The sequence below is a fragment of the Trichoplusia ni genome, chromosome 8, assembly GCF_003590095.1.
Source record: "Trichoplusia ni isolate ovarian cell line Hi5 chromosome 8, tn1, whole genome shotgun sequence".
Classification (NCBI taxonomy): Eukaryota; Metazoa; Arthropoda; class Insecta; order Lepidoptera; family Noctuidae; genus Trichoplusia; species Trichoplusia ni.
The window spans coordinates 13,008,858-13,030,117 of NC_039485.1; the positions used below are offsets into that span (position 1 = coordinate 13,008,858).

Consider the following 21,260-nt stretch of genomic DNA (forward strand, 5'->3'; position numbering starts at 1 on the left):
CCTCCCCATATCCAATTTTGTCTATAGGTACAATTTTAGCGAAGCACCACGAAGCAAGTTTTCGATTCGTCGCTTTTATTTCCCGAATAATCATTCAAATGTTTTTTCTTCACCAATTACACATGATAAATTGATAACAGAATCTTTATTTGGCATTTGTAGTTTTCTATTGTGATTGCAGAGACTGAACACATTACAAAATGGCTAGTGTATCCTATCAAATTGCAAATCTTCTCGAGAAGGTAAGCCGGCGTACGCATAACAACAAGAATGGATTTGCTTTGTAATTGTGTCTTTATTTCTGTTATTGAAAATGTCTTCAGATGACGTCCAACGATAAAGACTTCAGATTTATGGCTACTAATGATTTGATGACTGAGTTACAAAAAGACAGTATAAAGCTTGACGATGATTCTGAGAGAAAAGTCGTGAAGATGCTCCTCCGTCTGTTGGAAGACAAGAACGGTGAAGTGCAAAATTTAGCAGTAAAATGGTATGTGATTAACTGAAAATTTCAAATGATGTAAATGATATCTGTGTAACAATCATGATGTATACCTACTGAGTGATATATAAATATTTTGCAGTCTTGGTCCACTCGTGAACAAAGTTAAAGAATATCAAGTGGAGGGCATTGTAGACACACTGTGTGCAAACATGCTCTCAGATACAGAACAACTAAGAGATATCAGCAGCATTGGATTGAAGACAGTTATTTCTGAACTCCCTTTAGGCTCCAATACTTTGGCTGCTAATGTCTGTAAGAAAATAACAGGCAAACTGAGCAGCGCTATTGAAAAGGTAACTGAGTGATATATTAGATAGCTATATTGTTTTTGGAAGTGTTGATACTCACAATTTTTTTTGTGTCTACCTATTTTGTTCATGTGGGACTTTAGTATTTCGTTTATGTTAACAATTTTAAAATAATTAAGTTAAATAAAGTTACATACTGTACTTAGAAAGTTTATTATTATTGCTTTGTCTTGATCTATAATTTATTTTATGTTATTTGATGGAATATAGGATAAAACTATACACTGTATGTTAGTATTTTTTAATTGTTATGTTTCCTTTTAGCAAGAAGATGTTTCCGTACAGCTTGAGGCTCTTGACATACTGGCTGATCTGTTAAGCAGATTTGGAGGTCTGCTGATATCTTTTCACCCTATGCTCTTAAACTCCCTACTGCCGCAGTTAGCCTCTCCACGCCAGGTATTTACAATGCCAACAACATGTTCTATATTTATGTGAATATATTTGTAAAGATAAAGACTGATTGTTAGTTTATATTTAGTAAGTATTTCATCATTATTTCTGATAAGCTAACATGCCAATGAAATGCAAATACATATTATGTAAAGTTTAAATATGTTTAACAACTTTAAATTATAATATTCTGTACTAAAGTTTGTCCCTTCCTTTTTAGAGTTAGTTACAGAACCTGCAATGACTAACCAATGTACATACATACTCCTTTTAGTTCTCATATAACAAAACCATTTGTGCAGGCCGTCCGCAAACGCACCATAGTTGCACTGTCACACTTGGTCATGTCTTGCAATGCGTCTCTCTACAATAAACTCATTGATCACCTGCTGGAGGGCCTCAGTTCTTCCACATCTTCAAGTGTTAGCCGCACCCATATACAGTGTATCGCTTCTATATGGTAAGACTTTGTTCCCTTTGTTTATTAAAACCCTAATTTGTGAATGACAAATAAGTATTTTTAAACCATATCTATACTAATATTGTATAGCTGAACATTTTGTTTATTTGGTTACTGGTTAGCAGCAGCAAGTGGTGAATATATTAACAATATGAGCACCAAATTATTCTCTTTTGCATTATAATCAAAATAAATTTGTTTTTAGCCGCCAGGCAGGACATAGGTTCGGCGAGCAACTGTGGCGAGTTGCGCCGCAAGTCTTAGAATACTCTACCGACGCTGATGAAGAGCTGCGCGAGCATTGTCTTCAGGCTCTGGAAGCTTTCGTACTTAAATGCCCTAAGGAAGTGCAACCCCATATCCCCACTGTAAGTTCTCGTAACAATGATTATTATGTAAATATTTGGCACATATATTTGTGATTGTAACAAAAACATGTTGACTCATACACAAAAACATTCTGAATTTTTGCAAGTCATATTTTGGTGTTGAAGACAAATATTTTGTTGAATAAAATAAAGAATTAGAAAGAATGTAACTATCTGTTGGTTGTCTGTTGGACCTATTTTCATACTATAAATAACTGAGCTATTGATCAACAACAGATAATCGACCTCTGCCTGAAAATGATAACATACGATCCCAACTACAATTACGAAGATGAAGAGGAAGATGGCGGCGGCGAGGACGAAGAGATGGAGGACGAGTCATTCACGCCCGACGCGGATCCGGAGTCCGACTCCGAGGAGTACTCTGACGACGATGACATGTCTTGGAAGGTATGAACAAAATGAAAGATTTGTATATACATAGTTTAGTATATAGGTCTTGAAGAATTGAATTTTGTAATACTTGTGTGACCTGCCACACACTGTAAGAGATTTGAAATATTTGTAGGTAAGGCGTGCAGCAGCTAAGTGCTTGGAGTCAGTTATCGCGACTCGTCACGAACTGCTGGCTGAGATGTACCAAACTGTATCGCCAGCTTTAATTGCGCGATTTAAAGGTATTATAATCATCGTCTAAAGTTAACCTAGTACTAAGTTGTGTTGTGTTGTGATTTTTACCTTTTATTTCTTCTGTTTAGAACGCGAGGAGAATGTGAAGTGCGATATCTTGAGCGCTTATACCGCCTTGTTGAGGGCCACACGTCCCCCTCCCTCTCTACAGCTGACTATGGCACCTGCTGATAATTCACCACAGGCTTTACTACTGCAAAGGGTAAGATATTTATGTCATGTTTTAGCAAACTATAACTATTCGCTATAGAATTAATGAAGTCTCAAAATTCAGTTTTTTTTTTCAAATCAAAATTGTTCATCATTTCGCCATTTTTTCAAAATAAACAAATTGTTATGGGTAAGAATTGGCCAGAAACTATATTCCATAGGTTTCTCTTCATGTTTGTACAAAAAGTGTATAAATGAGTGTGGTGTATGTAGGTGACGGGTGTGGTCCGCGGCGCGCTGCGCGTGATCCGCGGGCGCAGTGTCCGCGCCCGCGGCTGCGCGCTGGCGCTGCTGCGCGAGCTGCTGGCCGCCGCGCCCGGCTGCCTCGCCGACCACGCCGCCAGGGTCATCCGCGCGCTCACACCCGCGCTCACGTGAGTTGCATTTACTGATTACTGTGCTTTTCTTGTTGTTGATTAAGAAATAGGAGGTACTCTTTACGATTATTCTTATCTATTGTTGCTTTTTATGTTGTGCCTATGGGAACTTTCTTCAGAATGTTTTTCGGAAAATATTTCTTAACGCGAAACGTTTTCGATATCATTACTGACGGGTAAACTGTTTCTACAATACAAAAAAAAATGTATTAGACTATCACCGATTAGCAGCTCGCTAAACAGCATTGTTAATGAGAGTTTTGCTATATGGTGTCCAGCGACAAGAGCACGGCGTCGTCCATGAAGATCGAGACGCTGGTGTTCGTGGTGTGCCTGGTGCGCGGCCACAAGGCGGCCACCATGCGCGCGCACGTGGCCGCGCTGCTGCCCGCCGTGCTGGGCTGCGTGCACGACCCCTTCTACAAGGTCACGGCCGAGGCGCTGCGCGTGCTGCAGACCCTCGTCAAGGTCATGCGACCTTTGGGTAAGCACTAGCTTTATTTTGAGACCTAAAACTTTATCTTTAGATTGGAAATCTATATTGTATTTCTCTTCACACACACACACACATGCACATTTTTATTGCACGCAATCTCTCAAATATGATACATGATAATAATTTTTCCAGACCAAGTGACCAATGAACCAGAGGGCACAGTGCATGTGGAGCCTCCTCCGGAGGAACTGCAGCAGTTCATCCCCGCGATGTACGAGTGCACGTTAGTACGACTGCGAGCTACGGATATGGATCAGGAGGTCAAGGAAAGGGCCATCGCCGCCTGCGGACAGCTGCTGTGCCACTTTGGCGACTACTTACAAGTATGCGTAACATTTTATGAAGGTTAGCGAACGCTTAACTTCTAGTTTAGTATTTTGGGTTAAATATGTATTTGTTTTCAGCATGAACTCCTCGTCTGCCTCCCGATCTTCTTAGAAAGACTTCGAAACGAAATAACACGTTTGACTACAGTGAAAGCCTTGACTAAGGTGGCATCATCTCCTTTAAGAATCGATCTCACACCAATTTTGGTACGTATCTACTTATATATTTTAGTTTTATACAGTTTAAGTTGTGTCCTAACAACGTCTTCCATTTTAGGCGGATGCCGTGCCAATACTTGGATCGTTCCTGAGGAAAAATCAAAGAGCGTTAAAGTTGTCCACATTAGTGCTTTTGGACACGCTAGTACAGAATTATAGCAATGCTATTAGCATAGAATTGCTAAGCAAGGTATGTCAAGTGTATATTTAACTCTAACTACTGTTTGTTTGCTAAAGAGAACCACATATCTCTTAAATTATTTCGAAGAATTGTTAACTTTAATATTTCCTCGGAAGTTAATTACATTGCTCGCAACTATAGTCGTGTGTTAGCTAGTTACAACGCTCGAACGCGATCGGCTCGCATAATATCTATCGCGGATGTTAGCGGAAGTTCGAGCACGAACGAGTCGGTTGAAGGTTTGCGTGGTGTGCAGGTGTTGATGGAGGTCCCGGCGCTGGTGTGCGAGGCGGACCTGCACTGCGCGCAGACGGCGCTGACGCTGGTGCGCGGCGCGTGCCTGCGCTGCCCCGCCGCGCTCACGCCCGACGCGCGCCACGCGCTCACGCCCAACATACTCGCGCTCGCCAAGTCGCCGCTGCTGCAGGGTACACTAACAATAACCAGCTCAACGATATCGGACTCGCTTCGATTAATAACTCCCCGTACACTGCCTAAACTGAGACTAGAACATCACGAGAGCTCTCACGCACGCTCTGTGGCACTTATTTTCTACAACTACCTTTATTATTGGTATTTAAAAAAAGGCTCTAAATTATGACATTATCATGTTTACTATGAAATTATGGCCATGTTTCGAATCTTTAATTTTTCTCATGCACAAACATGTCATTATCTCAGGTGGCGCCCTAAAAGCAATGCTGGGCGTACTGAGCGCGCTGGTAGCCGCTGATGTAGCGGGTTGTTCACGGCGTGAGTTGTTGGCGCTGCTGGTGGCACCTGTTCATCGCCTACACGAGCACAACGCTTCGGCACATCACATCAAACAGGTATATTGTTGCATATAAGAAACATATTTAGAAACAATGATTTTACAGACATTATTTTAAAGAGACACCAAATCCATAAAAAAACGGTCCTTTTAACATAAATAATTACGACAAGCATTTGTGTATTTTACGAATTTTTGTCCTGAGCTTGGGTGTCTTTTGTGCGAGTGTCGTGCGTCACGTACATGTTTGTAAACCCCTCGCGACACAAGAATGATTAAATTCCTTGATACGGTATATTGTTTTTTTTGAAAAATGGACAACTGTGTGATTTGATCCTTACACTTTGAGTTTTATAGCATCAAGGTGATCGATACTTATATTTCTGTATATAATACACACATATCGTGGTGTGCAGGCATTCCACTCGCTGGCGAAGTGCGTGGCGGCGGTGGTGGTGTCGGGCGGGTCGGACGCGCTGGACGTGACGCGCGGCTTCCTGCGGGACGCGGCGCAGCCCGCCACCGACGCGCATCACATGTTCGCGCTGCTCGCGCTCGCGGAGATCGGACGACACCTGTTAGTATACACACTTCTGCTGGGACCGATCAATATACCACATCATTCTGGGTTCAGCGTGCGCAAAGTTATGATTTTACGTGAGAATGAACGCCAACAATGATAACCCCTATTAATGTGTTTGACATTACAACATTCTAACATTTAATTAATGATGTTAATGAAAAAAGTAAACAAAAGACCACCTGTATTCTCTGTACCTGTAATATAATTACACTACCACAACGTCTTAATGATACGAGTAATAAAAAAAGTAAAAAAAATAGTAATTTGATCAGTTTATTGATGAGTAATTCAAAACCTTATTTTCAGAGATTTAAGCTCCATTCCGAACTTGAAGGAAGTACTTCTAAGTTCTTTCGCACCGTCATCTGAGGAAGTGAAGTCAGCCGCAAGCTACGCGCTGGGCTCGGTGGCGGTGGGCAACCTGCCCGAGTTCCTGCCCTTCATCCTGGGTGAGATCGAGGCACAGCCTAAGCGACAGTATTTGTTGCTGCACTCGCTACGAGAGGTAAGGCGATGTGTTAATTAAAGCCTTTTAATATAGACGTTGGCAAAAATTCTTTGGCAAAAATTCTTTAAACAATACTATATATTTTGATATAATTACCTTTCCTTTGTTTGCAGATAATCTCATGTGAATCTTGCACTCCAGAAGGAATAGAAGCTCTTAGGCCATTCATACCAGAAATCTGGGTTCAGCTGTCAAAACACTGCCAGTGTGCGGAGGAAGGTTCCCGTAATGTTGTAAGTATACAGCAATGTATCTACGTGTTAATTCATCTAATTGAAAGTAATATTTTCACATATAAAAAGAACTTCTTGTAGATATTTTAGAATGTTTTGTTTTCAGGTTGCAGAATGCTTAGGAAAACTATGCTTATTGGAGCCACAAGACTTGTTACCACACCTCAAAGAATTCCTCAAATCTCCAGAGCCACTCACAAGGACAACTGCTGTCACTGCTGTTAAATTCACTATATCAGATCAGGTAAGCTATAGATATAAATAAATTTAATAACTTTACATTTTAAAGGTTTTCTAAAGTTTTAGCTGCCATGTTAACGATAAAGTACACCTTCCAAAATTTTGACGAACCTAATGTGCGAACCTAAAACTTAATCATTTTAACAGCGATTTTGTAATAGCATATTGTTTTATAGCAATTGCAAGTAAACTGCAGTTGTAATTCTACTTACAATGACATGGCATTACACGATACTTAGGATATAAAATGAACGTAGTAGGGTTATTTAATTGGTGTGTGTGTATGCAGCCGCAAGCCATCGACCCGCTGCTGCGCGGCTGCATGTCGGAGCTGCTGGTGCCGCTGCGCGACCCCGAGCTGGGCGTGCGGCGCGTGGCGCTCGTCGCCTTCAACTCCGCCGCGCACAACAAGCCCTCGCTCGTCAGGGACCTGCTGCCGCAAGTACTGCCCACCATCTACAGCGAGACCAAAGTCAAGGTACACACTCGTAACATCATGCCCACCGGAAGCCATAGAATGGAACTAACAGCACTTTGGGCAGCTTCTTGGCTGCTGTTGCCAATTGAGTTGAAGGATATATTCTTAGATTTTAGCTATTGTTCTTTATGTTCACAGAAAGAACTAATTCGTGAAGTGGAGATGGGTCCATTCAAGCACTCAGTGGACGACGGGCTGGACCTACGGAAGGCGGCGTTCGAGTGCATGTACACGCTGCTGGGCACGTGCCTGGACCGGCTGGACGTGTTCGAGTTCCTGCGCCACGTGGAGGACGGGCTGCGCGACCACTACGACATCAAGATGCTCACCTACCTCATGTGTGCGCGACTCGCGCAGCTCTGCCCTACTGTGGTGTTGCAGAGTAAGTCGCACTGCTCTCTGTCCAATATTTTAACTACTAAGTGCATAGGTTACTGGGAATTAATCAAATTTTACTTATGAGAAGACCATTCCGAAAATTATAGAATTTTTCTGTCCATATATTCTTCCCACCCTATCATTCACCAGTTCCTTAGACTAAGCGACACTGTCATAAAGGTCGAACATATACCCTTCCTGCTGAATATAAACACCTATTTATTATCTACCAAATCTTTATAATGCTTACTTTTGTGCTGTACATTAATTGTTACTAAACCAACATTGTTTCGCCTTTTTCAGGGTTAGAAAGTCTAGTTGAGCCACTCAGAGCTACGTGCACGATGAAGGTAAAGGCGAACTCAGTGAAGCAAGAGTACGAGAAGCAAGACGAACTAAAGAGGTCCGCGCTCAGAGCCGCCGCCGCGCTCTTACAGATTCCGGAAGCAGGTAAATTGATATGTGACTGTGATCATACTACACCATTACTGTTAGACAGGTAGAATTGTTGGATAAGAATGTTTTAAACATTAATATTGTTTATTGTTGCTTATAGAAAAGAATCCACATTTAATGGACTTCGTGACTCAAATCAAGTCGTTCCCCGACTTGCAGCCCATCTTCGAGTCGATCTTAAAGGACTCGACAGGCGGCAGCGGCGTGGACTCCAACCTCATGGACCAAAGCTAGCCGCCCTAAGACTCCTGTTCTTCGCATTTATTCTCCCACATTGCGACCAACACCTCGAGGTTCTATTTTATTTTGGTCTATTTTGTTGTTTCGTTTTTGTAAGAATGCATATTATTTTGATTCATGTCAAATGTAAAAATGATTGAAATTGAATAGAAGTTTAGTTAAATACGATATTTTAATTTCGCTTTTTATTGAGGTCGAAATTACAAACGAGTATGTTTGATTCAACAGCTTTATTATAAAGTTACAAAGTACATAACTAAAACATTAGCAATGCTAATCGTTTTCTTGACGTCAAGTAGCACGCGTCAGGAAGCGACTAACGTGATGCTTACCAGGGAACTAAGGACGTAAGGAATAAGGGTTACGTCACGGTTCGCATTACTATACTGTGACGGCGGAAATCTTGACTTGCATAACTATCGATAGCCAGGCTGAGTTCTCCAATGCTTCTGGAAGTACTTAAATATACAGCTACCCTCGCCGACTGGTCGGTGTCTCATATCGATAGTTATACAGCATAATTTATTTTATTGATATGTATTGTGATATTACAAGCTATGTGGAAAAATCATAGGAAAATGGATAAATACACTATAATGAAGCGAAATCTTTATAGTATCAGTTATTTCCCTTTCCTCTTTGCCGCAGGCGTTGCACTCGCCGGCCTTGGTATTTCGTTCTGTGAAAATATACCGTAAAATAAGATAAAAAATATTAACTGGAACATGTGAGTGAAATACGTATACAGAAATGTTGAGTCGTACCGGTTTAGCTGGCGATGCCCGAGTCAGAGTAGAACTGCTTGCGTTTCGTAGCGGCGGCCGAGATGACGCGCTCACCATGTTGCCCATCGCACTCGCCGGCCGCTCCGGGCTTAACTCCTTGCTAAAGGGTTTATAGAATCGCGGTTGTTAATTTAACATACATATTATGTTGTAAACGATTCGTTTAGTTAATAGTATATTCTGTTACAAATGACATTCTAGGTAGCAATAAAGATGCAATTCTCTCTGTAAAGTAATAAAATAAATTAGTTTGATCGTACCTGTTGCCTCGAGACATTTGTCCTCTTCGGCTAAACATGTCCGAGAGACGGCCGCGTAAGTCCCGTTTACTTCCCGCTGCGCTCATATCTGAATCTGAACCCTGGTAACAATTTAATGTTTAATTAACATCAAAGAGCTTTTTGAAACAATAGTGAACGTTCGCTTATTAATAAGACAGCTTACCTGAGAAACTGTACCAATAGGTCTGAACTCAACATGTTCTGTACTGTCGTGTACTTGATCGTCGATGGATCGGGATTTGGTCAGTTTCTTGAATTTGCCGAAGATGCTCTTCTTTTTCTTCTTTTCTGTAGGCAGCACTTCGCTTTGGGCTGATCCACCGGACAATCGACTGCAAGATTTGTACCATTAGTATGAACTTATGCAAAGAATGGTCTGCTCGGCTTAGTTCAGATGTAATTGTAAAAAGTTTATTTAAAAGTAAAGTTAATTAATTGAATACCTGTCAAGACTAGCGTCACGTTGCATGGTAAATAGTCGGTTGTCTGCGTCGCCGTCTAATGACTGCATTGAAGATACGCTGCTTTCGTCTACAGACTTCCATATCAAGCTCTGCAAATTAAAACAAGCATTTCATTAAATCCAGAACCTTTATTTTAAATATACTTTTGGTGGATTATTTTTTGTAAACTGACCTGGTCTTTAGTAGTCTGCTCTAGTGATATAGACCGTTTTTTGAGTGATGGTGCACGAGAAGGCGTTCTGGTTGCTGGGGAGACAGACAGCGTGTCGCGGGGCTCCGTTGACATCGCTCTGAATAAATAAACATTAATTTTACATATTTAACACCTTACATTTTTCTTCATTCGCAAACTCATAATGTAAGCGACAACATCAGCATTGAATACTTTTACAGTAGCTGCTTGTTTTTCTCTTGCAATTTTCAAATAAATGCCTTTTGCCGAATTACACTTAAACATAGATCTTTGGTTAGACGAAGACTTTAAAACTATCGCGTTTATAATCATGGAAAGACTTGAAAGTAAAACTGAAATACGCATAAGAAGACTTGCAAGTATTTTAAGAGCTTGAGTAAGTATTTTTAGCGTGATATCTTGGGTAGTTAGTGTATCCCTCACCGGCGGGCCGTGGCCTGATGGCGCCGCTGCCGCTCGGCGATGCGCGAGGCGCGCAGCTCGTCGGTGAGGCGTCGCAGGCGCGCCGCCGTGCCCGCCGCCTCCGCGCCGCCGCCGCCCTCCGGCGTGGCCGAGCGGGACCGGGACTTGGACGACTACATGTGTTCAAACATACTCTATCACTTATCATCATCGACATTGTAGAACCCCATGCAAACTATCTCGTTATTCGTACTGTAAACGTGTCATATGCTGGTCTAGTTGAAATAAAGAATTTGACTTTGAAACATAGACATAGCTTTCTAATATGTGTATGAAAAACATATTTTTCGTACACATATTCGTCATAAAAAAAACTTGCAAAGCCATTGGAAACCATACTGGAGACCCATACCAATAGCGATAAAAATACATGTGAAAAGTTGAATTTGAAAATACCAATAAGGAGAGTTCTTAGGGCTATTAATAGATTAATTGTTGTGCCTAATGTTTTAATAGAGATTTTAAAATTATAAATGGTCAACTTAACCATCCGTCTTCAGACATTATGGCATAGCCATAATATGTGGAAACTTGAAACGGATTATCAGAATGATGGAAAGACTGTGATTGTTAATGATTACGTTATTATGGATGTTTCATACCCTATTCCTTCGCGGTGGCGTAGGTGTCACCAAATTCTTTTCGGGTTTCACAGGTGTTTCGTTGCGGAATAGGTCAGGGCTCTGCTTCATTAAGTCGTCTATAGTTTCCAGCAGCTGTGTGATTATCCTGTCATCCTCCTAAAACATAACTATCATTAGTACTCCCTTCTACACGTATATTTGTTCTATATACGTAATTTTTTCTTGGGTACCTGCTGTGCACGTTTTAGAGATCCAACAAGGAGTTTGTTCTGGTCGCGGTCTCGGTCGTGCCTATCTTTATCGCGACGTAACTTTTCGTTCGCCGTGCGCAGCTTAGCGTGTGCATCGCGTAACTCCAACAGGTCGCATTGTAGTTCCGTGACCTGATAAAAATTTAAAAGCATTAGAAATGGAAAAAACTGCTTACTACAAATATACAATAGTAATATTAAAAAAACTAGGTTTAGAGATGTAGAAAAACTAAAAGCTGCATATTTTTACCTTTTTCTTAGCTTCTTCAGTCTCCTCCTCCGTTGTTCTTTTTAGTTGATCTATTCTTCTCTTCATATCTAACCTCTCCTTTTCTCTTTCTCGTTCAATCTGTAACAGTTCATACAGAAGAATTAGTAGCTTGGTGTATTCAGCACTTTTTTTCACTTACATACGAATTTTTACAAAACGGCCTTTATAAATAAGAAAGCTGAGTAGCTTACCTCGAAGAGTGTTTGTCTGAGGTCCCTGGCTAGCGTAGATGTTTCCTGCAGTAACCGTTGTTGTTCATCGCGCTCCTTGTGCCAGGCCAGCTCCATACGAGTGGCCAGCCCAGCTACACGAGCTCTACCTGATGTCAGCAACCGTTCTTCCTCATACTGTGGTGAAATAACATTTTATGATTGTGCTAACACATCATCACTGCGACGACCAATGATAGGAAGGTAATTTATAAGAAAATAAAACAATACTAACAAAACTTATTTCCCAACGGTACTGTGAAACCATTCAAAAATTTTAGCGGTATGGCACAGTGGCCCAAATTGCTATAAATTGTCGGTACACTAACACTTATCTTGGTGTATAAATGTATAATTGTATATACCTCGTTAAGTCTAGACTGCATTTCGGCAAGTCGTACTTCAGCGGCCGATCGTTCGCTGACAAGCTCTGTGTTAAGCTTGGAGGCTAGGAGTCGCGCTTCACACAACTCATCCTCTAGGCAGGCTGTCTGTTGTTCCAGAGTCGCCACTTTATTGCGGTACTCTTCCTGTAAATACATAAAATAAATGTCTTTCAATGATTTTCTTCTTCATTTTCTTCTTGGTTAAAAAAACACTATCAGCTTGACTCTAGACTTTATTTCCTTAAACTAAATTTCACCTGAGTTGCGTTACAAACGGTGCGAAACCTCACACTTTATTAATTTGTTTTATCTTAATGAAAACATAATTCGTTGAAATTATTTTCTTAGTAAGAATGGGTAAGCTACAGTAAAACTTACTTCATCGGTGCTAGATATGGAGTGTCTAGGTGTTCTGGTATTCTTGTCACCGTTTTTAATTTCAGCCATAGTCTTTTGAGCAGCGTCTAGCATTTGCTTGTAGTTATCCCTCTCTCTTCTGAACCTTGATACCTAGAAATATTTATTCGTTAGATTTTATCATTATTACATAAGACATAAGAGCTTCTTTTGCTTACAAGTGAAATCGGCCTTTATCTTTACCTGGTTATGCAATGATTTGAGTTCATCTCTCATAGAGCTCATTTGTCCTTCGTACCGAAGCTTCATTTCAGCCAATTCATTCTTCCTCGATACATCAGCCTGTTCAAGCCTTGTGTTCAGAGAAGACAATTCCCGTTCTAATTCTGCATTTTCAGTCGTCAATGTCCTCTGGACCTTTGATACCCTCTCGTAGTCTTCGAATTTCTTTCTAGCTTCCTCCAACTGAAAGGGAGAAAAGATGTTTTACTTAAATATTTAATTATATTATTTTCAAGCAGGAGTCCAAACTGTGTTTCCTACATTATTCTACCAATTTAATGTATGCATTGCCTTACTTCTTTCTTCGTCATGTCATGATGATGTTGTAGAACGTCTCGCTGGTCGTGTGCAGTGCGCAGTTCACGCTCCCGTTGTTCAAGTTTAGCGTTAAGACGCGCGCGCTCCACTTCCCAACCGCCGCCACACAATCGGTCTTGTAGAGATGATATTGAATTCTAAACAAGAAAAGAACCTTTTTTTTTCAGCTACTCATGTAACTAAACTAAGATTACTAATGGTTATATGCAATATTACCTGAAGTTCAGTCTTTTCCTTGTTCCATGCCGAAGATTGTGTCTCGAAATTATCTTGGATAGTTTTTATTTCACCCAATGCTGCGCTTAATTCCTTCTGCACGTGTATTAGTTCACTGTAGAACATTTAATAAACGATGTAATTTGTTGTAATAGCTAAAACTTTAAATATTAATAGAAACAATATATTACCCCTGCGCTTGCTCCTTTTCCACTGTCAGCCTTGCTTTAGTTACTACATGTTCCTCTTCTAATATTTCGTATTTACCCGTCAACTCCTCATACTCTGCCTTTTCGACTGCCAGTGAGTGTTCCAGTTCTGAAAATATCAACCATGTTTGCAAAGGATGGAAGTAATAAAAAATATATTTATATGGGACCCAGGCCCAAATGATAATGGTCCCGAATAATAACCTTCAACTTACTTTTGATAGTTTCTTCGTACTCCTGTTTGAGATCTGAAATCTTTTTAATGCCGGCTCCGGACGATTGTTCCAGCAGTTTCAGTTTACCCTTCAGAGTAGCTAGCTCTGCTTCTTTGTTCTTAGTGTCTCTGTCGTGAGCTGTACGCATACGCTCCAGTTTCTTGCGTTCAGCCTGGAAATTAAGAACGATTAAGTTTAAGAACAAATTAACAAATCGTTAGGATTGAAAAAAATAGAGGGAACATGTGATTACCTGTAGATCGGTTTCCAATTCCGAAGCCTTACTCTCCCAGTAACTAGATTCTTTCTTTTCTGTTTGCAATTTGTTCTCCAGTTCTTTTTTATCTATTTCCAACTTTGATATGCTCGATTTCAATTGCGTAATTTCTGAATTTACAGTTGATAACTCATTTTCAGTCTTATTCAGTTCAGATTTAGCGTCAGCTAATTCCTTCTGCTTTTCTTCAAGCTCTTTCGTTGTTCTTTCTAGCTTATCTTGAATTTGTGCCATTTCAACAGACGATATGGCTTCATCGTATTTCTGGTTCGATGTATCTCGTAGAGCATCTTCCTACAATCACACACAATATGTAGTTAGTACATTTATATTTACTTTGAATGCATAGGGGTCAGCGTTTGTGCACTAAGGAATACAATCGATACGAAATCAAGGACATAAACTACTAGGCATTGGGGTAAGGCAAAACACGCATAAAGGCTACATTATAAACAGGTTGACGTATTTCTTTATAGAAGCTTTTCTTTTCATGTTCTGCGGAATCAAGGGGTAGCCAGCCAGGTAAACCAGGGGACATGCGTTGGTCACTGCCTATAAAACGTTTCGTAAATACCAGTTGCTTAATATGAATATCTTTGGCAGCTATCGTTGATTCCAAGTTTGTTATTTTACTTTCGTAATCAGATTTCATTTCTCTGAGGTCTGTTTCTAATGTGATCAGTTTGCTTTCAGATTTAATGAGCTGCGATTGCATTTGGTCTTTCTCACTAGTGAAATCTATTGATATACGTCGGTGGTTGTTGGCTAAGGCTTCTGCTTGCTCTTTCTCTTGTGAAAGCTATTTTGAATTGAACATAACATTAGTAATGAAAGTCATTTTAATGGTTAGATTATACTAGTTCAATAGTAAGCCTTACCTCTTTTTCTAATTTAGTAACTTTGTCTTTACGAGTGGCGAGCTGCTTTTCGAGCCGTCTGCATTTGTCATCGGCTTCTTTAAGCTTCTTTTCTAACTCACCTATTTTTTTAGCCTTATCTCCAATCTAAAATTTACGTATAACAAAGTTAGGAACATCAAATATTTTATTCATTCTGTCTAACGTTTTATTATTATCAAAAAGTCTTACTTCCTTGAGCAATTTTTGTTTGTCTTGTTCTAGTTTATTTACAATTTCAACTTGCTTCTTTAATTTTTCTATTTCTTTATCTTTAACATCCATTTCCTGCTTGAGTTCCTCGATTTTCTTCATACAGTCAGACATAGTTGTCTGTAATGTCGAAGAATTTTCTGTAACAAAAAAAACGTAACGCTTAGTACTTTTAATATGGACAGTAAAATACATGGATATAAGACTGATATTATTAAATGATGTAATGGTTTACGCACGCGGATTTATCGGGGGTGCCCGACTAGTTTCGGACCCAACCGGAGTCCTTAACTCCGGTTACATCATTTAATAATGATTCAGTCTCACGATAGTTATTATAAAAATACTGATATTGTACTTACTAATTTCAGAATTAAGTTTACTTATTTGACTTTCCAAATTCTTTTTATCTTCTTGAAGTGTTTTGTACTGGTTAGATATACTACTATTGTCTTTTTCTAGTGTTTTTAGTTTGTTATTTATATCTGTTTTATCAGTTTCTAACTTTTTGTTAAGGTCTTTTAATTTAGCAATTTCAGTTTGTAATTTGTTTTTCTCATTTGTGAACTCAGAGTCTGTTCTGGATAATTTCGATCTTATGTCTTCTATATCTTTTTCCATTTGAGTTCTGGTGTTAATTTCTGTTCCTGACAGTCCAGCGTTCTTCATGATTACATACATTTCACCTGTAAACGAATTATTATTTACATTAATATGTACAATTAATTGTATTACGTTAAAAGAGTATTTTAAATTGCTTTACCAATTTCGTTTTCCAGATCCTCGACCATTCGTTTCATTTGGAGTTTCGTTGTTAAATCTGTGATTTTCTTAGGGATTCTTGGTTTAAACGTTTTGATAGCATCTTCTTTTAATGATTTCAATGCTACTTGCAACTGGACCTTTTCTTTTTCGAGCTGTAAAAATAAGATTTTCAAGTTTAATACATATTATGGTTATTTATTTAAGACGAAGTCATTATTTAAATGTAACATGTATCAGCAATGTATAAAGACTTTACCTTATTAAAGTTTAATTTTAATTTATCTAGTTCTTCCTGTTTTGTTTTCAAGGCATCGGCATCCTTCTTGTTATTGATTTCTCCGCCAAATCGAACTTTCTTCTCGGTCTTATCATTGTTATTGTTCTCTAATTCTTTTAGTTTAGCTAAGGCTTCCTTCAATTCATTTTCTAATTGGGTTATTTTGGTTGCACTCTGTTCGATGGACTTGTCCGATTTTAAAGTCTTGGCATTTTTCAATAACTGCAAAAAGAAATATTGTTACTACTTGCATTTATACCTGTGGTTATGCCAGCATCTATTAATATTATAATAATCGTACCTGCAATTTCTTGTTTTCTGCTTGAAGCTTTTCGTTGTCAGCTTCCAAACTTTGCGTTTTAGTTCGAAGGACATTGGCTTCTTGTTCAATTACTTGAAGCTGTCTTTTCAAGTCGACATTTTGTTGCTCACCGTCGAGTGATCTGAAATTTACCAAAGCTTTTATTGCATCGTATGTTTTCCCTTCATATAATTGTAAGTCAGTATTGTGAAAAAATCTTACTTGCTCTTTATAAGGGAAACTTTTGGCTTCTTCTGTGCTAGACTGAGTTCAGCGTGTAACCTTTCGCAGTCCCGTTCTTTTTCAATCAGTTTTTTTCTGACCTCATCTATCTCATCTTCTAACACCTACAATGCCATGTAATTATTAATTTTATCCGAAGTTATCTGTAAATATTTAAACTATTTCTACATACTTTAACTTTTTCCTCTGCCAAATTGTTACTCTTCGCGTTAGTCGCTCGACGAAGTGTGACAGTCGAATTAGTTTTAGGCTGGCTAGCTATTTTATCCGTAAGCTCTTTGACTTGCTTTTTCAAAGTTTCTTTTTCCTGTTCGACTTCTTCAACTTTACGTCGCAAAACGGCTGCTTCCTAAAATGTGGTAAGTGTGTGTGAAATTATTAGGATTCGTTTTTAGGCTATTTAATATTAGTATTCTGAGTATTTATGTATAAGCACCTGTTCATTAAGTTCAAGTAACAGTCGTAGTTCAGTTGGATCTTCATCATCAGTTTTGCCGTCTTTTTCATTAATATCGATACTAAGTTTATTTGATGGAGGTGTTGGCGACAGCTTACGACCTACAAATAATTTCTTATATGTTATTTAAAACGAATATGTGGTTTGTGTCAAAATTACAAAGCTTTGTAAATCAATTTTAGTGTATTATGCAAAGGAAAATTTTGATGAAAAATTAGTACAATTTAATGGAACTGAGTCATAATTTCCGGAAGCGGACGTTGGTACAACAATGTAGAGGATAAATTTAAAAAACCCAAACATTGTTTAAGATTCAACAAGGTCTAATTCTGACTGGAGAAAATGGCTACCATTGATACGCCGTAATTTTAATACACTAGCAAGCGTGTTAGTAAACATCAAGGAACGAATTGTTATGTGTTATTAATATGTGGTTATGTAAGTATTCAAGTACACAATGAAACTGATGAATCACAACCGGGCTCTGTTGTACGGTGGTTCTTGGGAAGGGTGTTGAGTTAGAAAACACGATTTTCCACAATATAAGTAGTTTGACGTACTTCTGGCTTTGGTAGCCATTTTCTTCAGCTGTAGAAGCAAGGACTCATTGTCGTCCTCGACGCGTGACGCAGTTTTACGTAAGTTATTTGCCTGTAAATAGTCGTTAGTTATAATTATTGAATATCTAAACTAGTATTACTAATAAACCAAAACTGAACAAAATTCTGTTACGGACAATATACAGAATGGATAAAACAACATTTAAATTGGGCAAACTGGTAATAAGTACCTATGTTTGGGATTCTTACAGCCAACGGACTAAACAATGATATGAAAGGTGAAGTGAAAGGAGATCGAGATTCAGGAGTTTTATCTGGAGTGAGGGGAGGGCTTTCAGATTTGTCTTTTTCAAAGTCTCTATGGACTTCTAATGTATCCATTTGCAGATATTTCTCAGATATGTTATCATCGTTATCAATATCAGTTTCTGTACTAGCGTCAACAAATTCTCTACTGGTATTAACAGCTTGAAGGCTTTTATCACTGTAAAGCTTCGCTGCTGTCTGTATACTAGCATTCCTTAATTTCTGTCTTTCAGTTTGCACAAAATTATTTATTCCCATAAATTCGGTCTGCATATACTTATTTTTCATAAATACAACTTCGGTTTGGGTATACATTTCTAAAATATCAATAGTGCTTTGTACGATTGAGTCTAGGGTTATCTTCCTAGTATCAGTCATTACATCGTGCACTAAAACTGTGTCGGTTTGGCAACCTTCTGAATAACTAGTGATAAGATCTTGTGGTGACTGGGTTTTTTGATTGACACCAATGGATGATGGAGTACTGTCGAGACACGATAAACTTTTCTCTAAAGCTAGTTGCATTTCAAGGATTCTTTGAATAGTTTTTGGCTCTAATATTTCGCAATCAGGAACTGCTGTGGGAGGCGATCTGGGATCTGATCGAGGAGACTGCGGGATTAGTTGTGGACGGATTCTTCTGCCGGCCTCTCGATGCCGATATCGACTGGCCTGTTTGAACATAACATTTCTTGATTTCCTTAGTTTTAAGTTATAAACTACATTTTGCTTACAAAAGACAACAATGTGGTATACAATAATACATATTAGTGTCGCGGTGTTGAGTCAGACACATGTGTTGGCATCATGCCAGCTGGCATCCGTCGATCGAGAGCTAATGCCCTAATGAATGCGTTGTTTTTCTAGTGGAACTAAATGATCGGAGAAATAAGTGGTTGTAATGGCATTTAACTGTTAACAAGAGATGAGTTATCGCAAAAGTGTAACTATTTATGCATTTGTTTACTGCATTCCAAGCTCGGCTGTGAACTCGGGCAAAGCATAGGTATATTGGTGAGGCTGCCATGTGTGGAGATTACCGAGTTATTTGCGGTGTACCTAATGTGATCGCATAAACAAACAGACTCAGTTCGACAGGCTGACTCGAACTACCAATGTTTCATTGATGTTTGAATTGGAAGAGCATGGTGCACATGTGTATTTGAACGTGTCATAAAATGCTCGGTAAATACCTCTTCCTCAGCGTTACGCAACTGTTCTCGAAGGTCAGCCTCGCGCTCCAGGGAGTCTTGAAGGTCCCGCAGTAGTTGTGCCGGGTCCTCCTGGCTTCCACCGCGGGTCAACGAAGATCGAGAAACTTTCTAAACGTACAAAGATTAACTTAATTAAAAACATAGCTTTTTGTTGAGCATCGTACAGTTTGGTAAAAATGGTAGTTACTTTGAACACATACATTTTTATATTCTTTTTATTGAGACAAATTTTGAAAAATATTCTTTCGGGTCTATGACTTATGTTGTGATTTGCCTGCACATTGACACCACATTTTTTTAAAGAAAATAAATTAAAAAAGATATTAAAATTACTTCACATTAGATCGATTATTGACGACCGATATTTTTATGTTTGTATTTAATTAACAAAGTTGTAAATGAAAGTTATTTTATTTAAAAATATTAATGTTCATTTATCTAACTTTGTTTAAAAACTCAGAAATGGAAAAATAATCATCATTCCAAATAAATACGCATTGGTTTCCATTTACCCCATCAGTAAGTTGGCTCTTCTTCAGGTTAGCTGGTGGCGCGCCGGACGCGGCCGCTAGCTTGGTGTTGGCCTCGGCCAGCTCTCGCTGCAGCCTCAAGGCCACCTCGGTAGACCGCGCTACGTCTTGCTCCAGTTCCTTGATACGATTCTCTCGTTTCAAACCCTCTTGACCGCCTACTATCTGAATGAGAAGAATGTAAAGGTGTTTTTGTTACCTAGTAGAAAGTCTAAGGGACTAGGTTTAGTCCTGAAAAAATATTAGTGACTGAGTGAAAGGACTCCATAGATAACCGCGCAGTTATTGTTTTAAATCTCCATCTATCCTTGAACCTTCCTTCAATTGATAAGTTCTCCGCTTGCTTTAGTAAGCTTTGCTCTTTAAGTCAGTCCAATAACCCAACATAGAATTGTCATAGCCTTCAAAACGAATGGAAATTTACTTCTCATTTATTCTGACAGTTTCCAGGTATGAGGAGTAACTCAGCTAAAAGATTTATTATTTGAAATACATATTTACTGTGATAAATTTATCGCTGTCTTAATAAAGATTTATGTCTCTGCCATACCTAATTATATTTATATAATTACGCGTCTCTAAAATATAATGTGTAGTCGAGTGGCGACAATATTATGCGAATGATTAATTACTGTAGACCGTAAACAAAAACATTTCCCTACGTTGAAAGTCATACTTCCTAGAGTTAAAAAATGCAATCTTTTTGAAATTTATAATTAATTTTGAATACCTCTAAAAGTTTCTTCTCGTGTTCAGCTTTCTCCTGTTCCAGCTGCTCAGCTTTCCGTTCAGTCTTTTTTAACTTAAATGATAAAACTCTACAATTCTTTATGGTCTGCTCCAACTCTCTTCTGAGTGACGAGTACTCGTCTGCTTGATCTTCCCTGGAAAAAAAATTGCAGTTACATAGGTTAGGTACTACTATCTAAATGGATCAAAATAGTCGACAAGTACCTAGTTATAGATATTGTTAAATCTCTGAGTAATGTGCATAGCATCGACAAACATTTTTGGCTGCGACTCATTTACAATGGTCCAATGAACTCACGTTTTTCAACGTAATCGTCACGTGTAATAGCAATGCGCATAGTTAAGTAGGTTTGTAGAATATAAATATGGAACAGACAGAAATCGTATTTTATTTCCATCATAGTCTCATGACATTTGTAAGGCGGTGCGAAGCAAAAAGTAGGTCAGGAGGGATACCGAGAGACAGTGTGTTGTTTTGGATGTTAATTATATTTCTAATTAAATAAATGAGCAATTTTTTTATAACAGCATGCTAACTGTCATGACCTAAATATAAAAAGTGAGTTCTAACGAGACCGTCGAATTTTTACTTACTTAACTGCC

General features: G+C 38.8%; 2 protein-coding genes across 4 annotated transcripts in view; one reads left to right on the forward strand and one right to left on the reverse strand.

Moving 5' to 3' along the window:
• Window positions 1-8,992, forward strand: LOC113496611 (cullin-associated NEDD8-dissociated protein 1). The gene is made up of 24 exons (XM_026875887.1): window positions 1-242; window positions 324-493; window positions 588-801; window positions 1,081-1,215; window positions 1,512-1,669; window positions 1,875-2,037; window positions 2,275-2,448; window positions 2,567-2,675; window positions 2,757-2,890; window positions 3,112-3,272; window positions 3,554-3,759; window positions 3,904-4,094; window positions 4,176-4,304; window positions 4,375-4,506; window positions 4,754-4,925; window positions 5,179-5,327; window positions 5,686-5,846; window positions 6,159-6,357; window positions 6,474-6,593; window positions 6,700-6,837; window positions 7,123-7,311; window positions 7,450-7,693; window positions 7,993-8,139; window positions 8,246-8,992. Exons 1-24 carry the CDS (start codon window positions 201-203, stop codon window positions 8,377-8,379), a joined length of 3,771 nt encoding a protein of 1,256 aa, XP_026731688.1. The 5' UTR covers window positions 1-200; the 3' UTR covers window positions 8,380-8,992.
• Window positions 8,601-21,260, reverse strand: part of LOC113496610 (myosin-2 heavy chain) — a 23,349-nt gene continuing 10,689 nt past the window's right edge. The window contains exons 9-41 of one of the 3 annotated variants that reach the window (XM_026875886.1): window positions 20,638-20,791; window positions 19,890-20,072; window positions 19,357-19,485; window positions 17,858-17,948; window positions 17,277-17,398; window positions 17,013-17,189; window positions 16,820-16,944; window positions 16,598-16,739; window positions 16,276-16,518; window positions 16,018-16,171; window positions 15,617-15,940; window positions 15,234-15,394; window positions 15,024-15,149; window positions 14,720-14,944; window positions 14,122-14,439; window positions 13,869-14,040; window positions 13,636-13,762; window positions 13,445-13,559; window positions 13,207-13,365; window positions 12,872-13,093; window positions 12,650-12,781; window positions 12,251-12,415; window positions 11,868-12,023; window positions 11,656-11,754; window positions 11,385-11,537; window positions 11,173-11,310; window positions 10,532-10,683; window positions 10,088-10,205; window positions 9,895-10,004; window positions 9,615-9,783; window positions 9,431-9,531; window positions 9,150-9,270; window positions 8,601-9,064 (exon numbers count right to left, since the gene is read on the reverse strand). In XM_026875886.1, coding sequence (XP_026731687.1) covers window positions 9,008-9,064; window positions 9,150-9,270; window positions 9,431-9,531; window positions 9,615-9,783; window positions 9,895-10,004; window positions 10,088-10,205; window positions 10,532-10,683; window positions 11,173-11,310; window positions 11,385-11,537; window positions 11,656-11,754; window positions 11,868-12,023; window positions 12,251-12,415; window positions 12,650-12,781; window positions 12,872-13,093; window positions 13,207-13,365; window positions 13,445-13,559; window positions 13,636-13,762; window positions 13,869-14,040; window positions 14,122-14,439; window positions 14,720-14,944; window positions 15,024-15,149; window positions 15,234-15,394; window positions 15,617-15,940; window positions 16,018-16,171; window positions 16,276-16,518; window positions 16,598-16,739; window positions 16,820-16,944; window positions 17,013-17,189; window positions 17,277-17,398; window positions 17,858-17,948; window positions 19,357-19,485; window positions 19,890-20,072; window positions 20,638-20,791 — 5,140 coding nt within the window. In that variant the 3' untranslated portion in view covers window positions 8,601-9,007. Of the gene's footprint in view, window positions 9,065-9,149; window positions 9,271-9,430; window positions 9,532-9,614; window positions 9,784-9,894; window positions 10,005-10,087; window positions 10,206-10,531; window positions 10,684-11,172; window positions 11,311-11,384; window positions 11,538-11,655; window positions 11,755-11,867; window positions 12,024-12,250; window positions 12,416-12,649; window positions 12,782-12,871; window positions 13,094-13,206; window positions 13,366-13,444; window positions 13,560-13,635; window positions 13,763-13,868; window positions 14,041-14,121; window positions 14,440-14,719; window positions 14,945-15,023; window positions 15,150-15,233; window positions 15,395-15,616; window positions 15,941-16,017; window positions 16,172-16,275; window positions 16,519-16,597; window positions 16,740-16,819; window positions 16,945-17,012; window positions 17,190-17,276; window positions 17,399-17,857; window positions 17,949-18,087; window positions 18,836-19,356; window positions 19,486-19,889; window positions 20,073-20,637; window positions 20,792-21,260 lie in introns of all 3 variants that reach the window. The other 2 variants (XM_026875883.1, XM_026875884.1) reach the window with 2 other exon arrangements.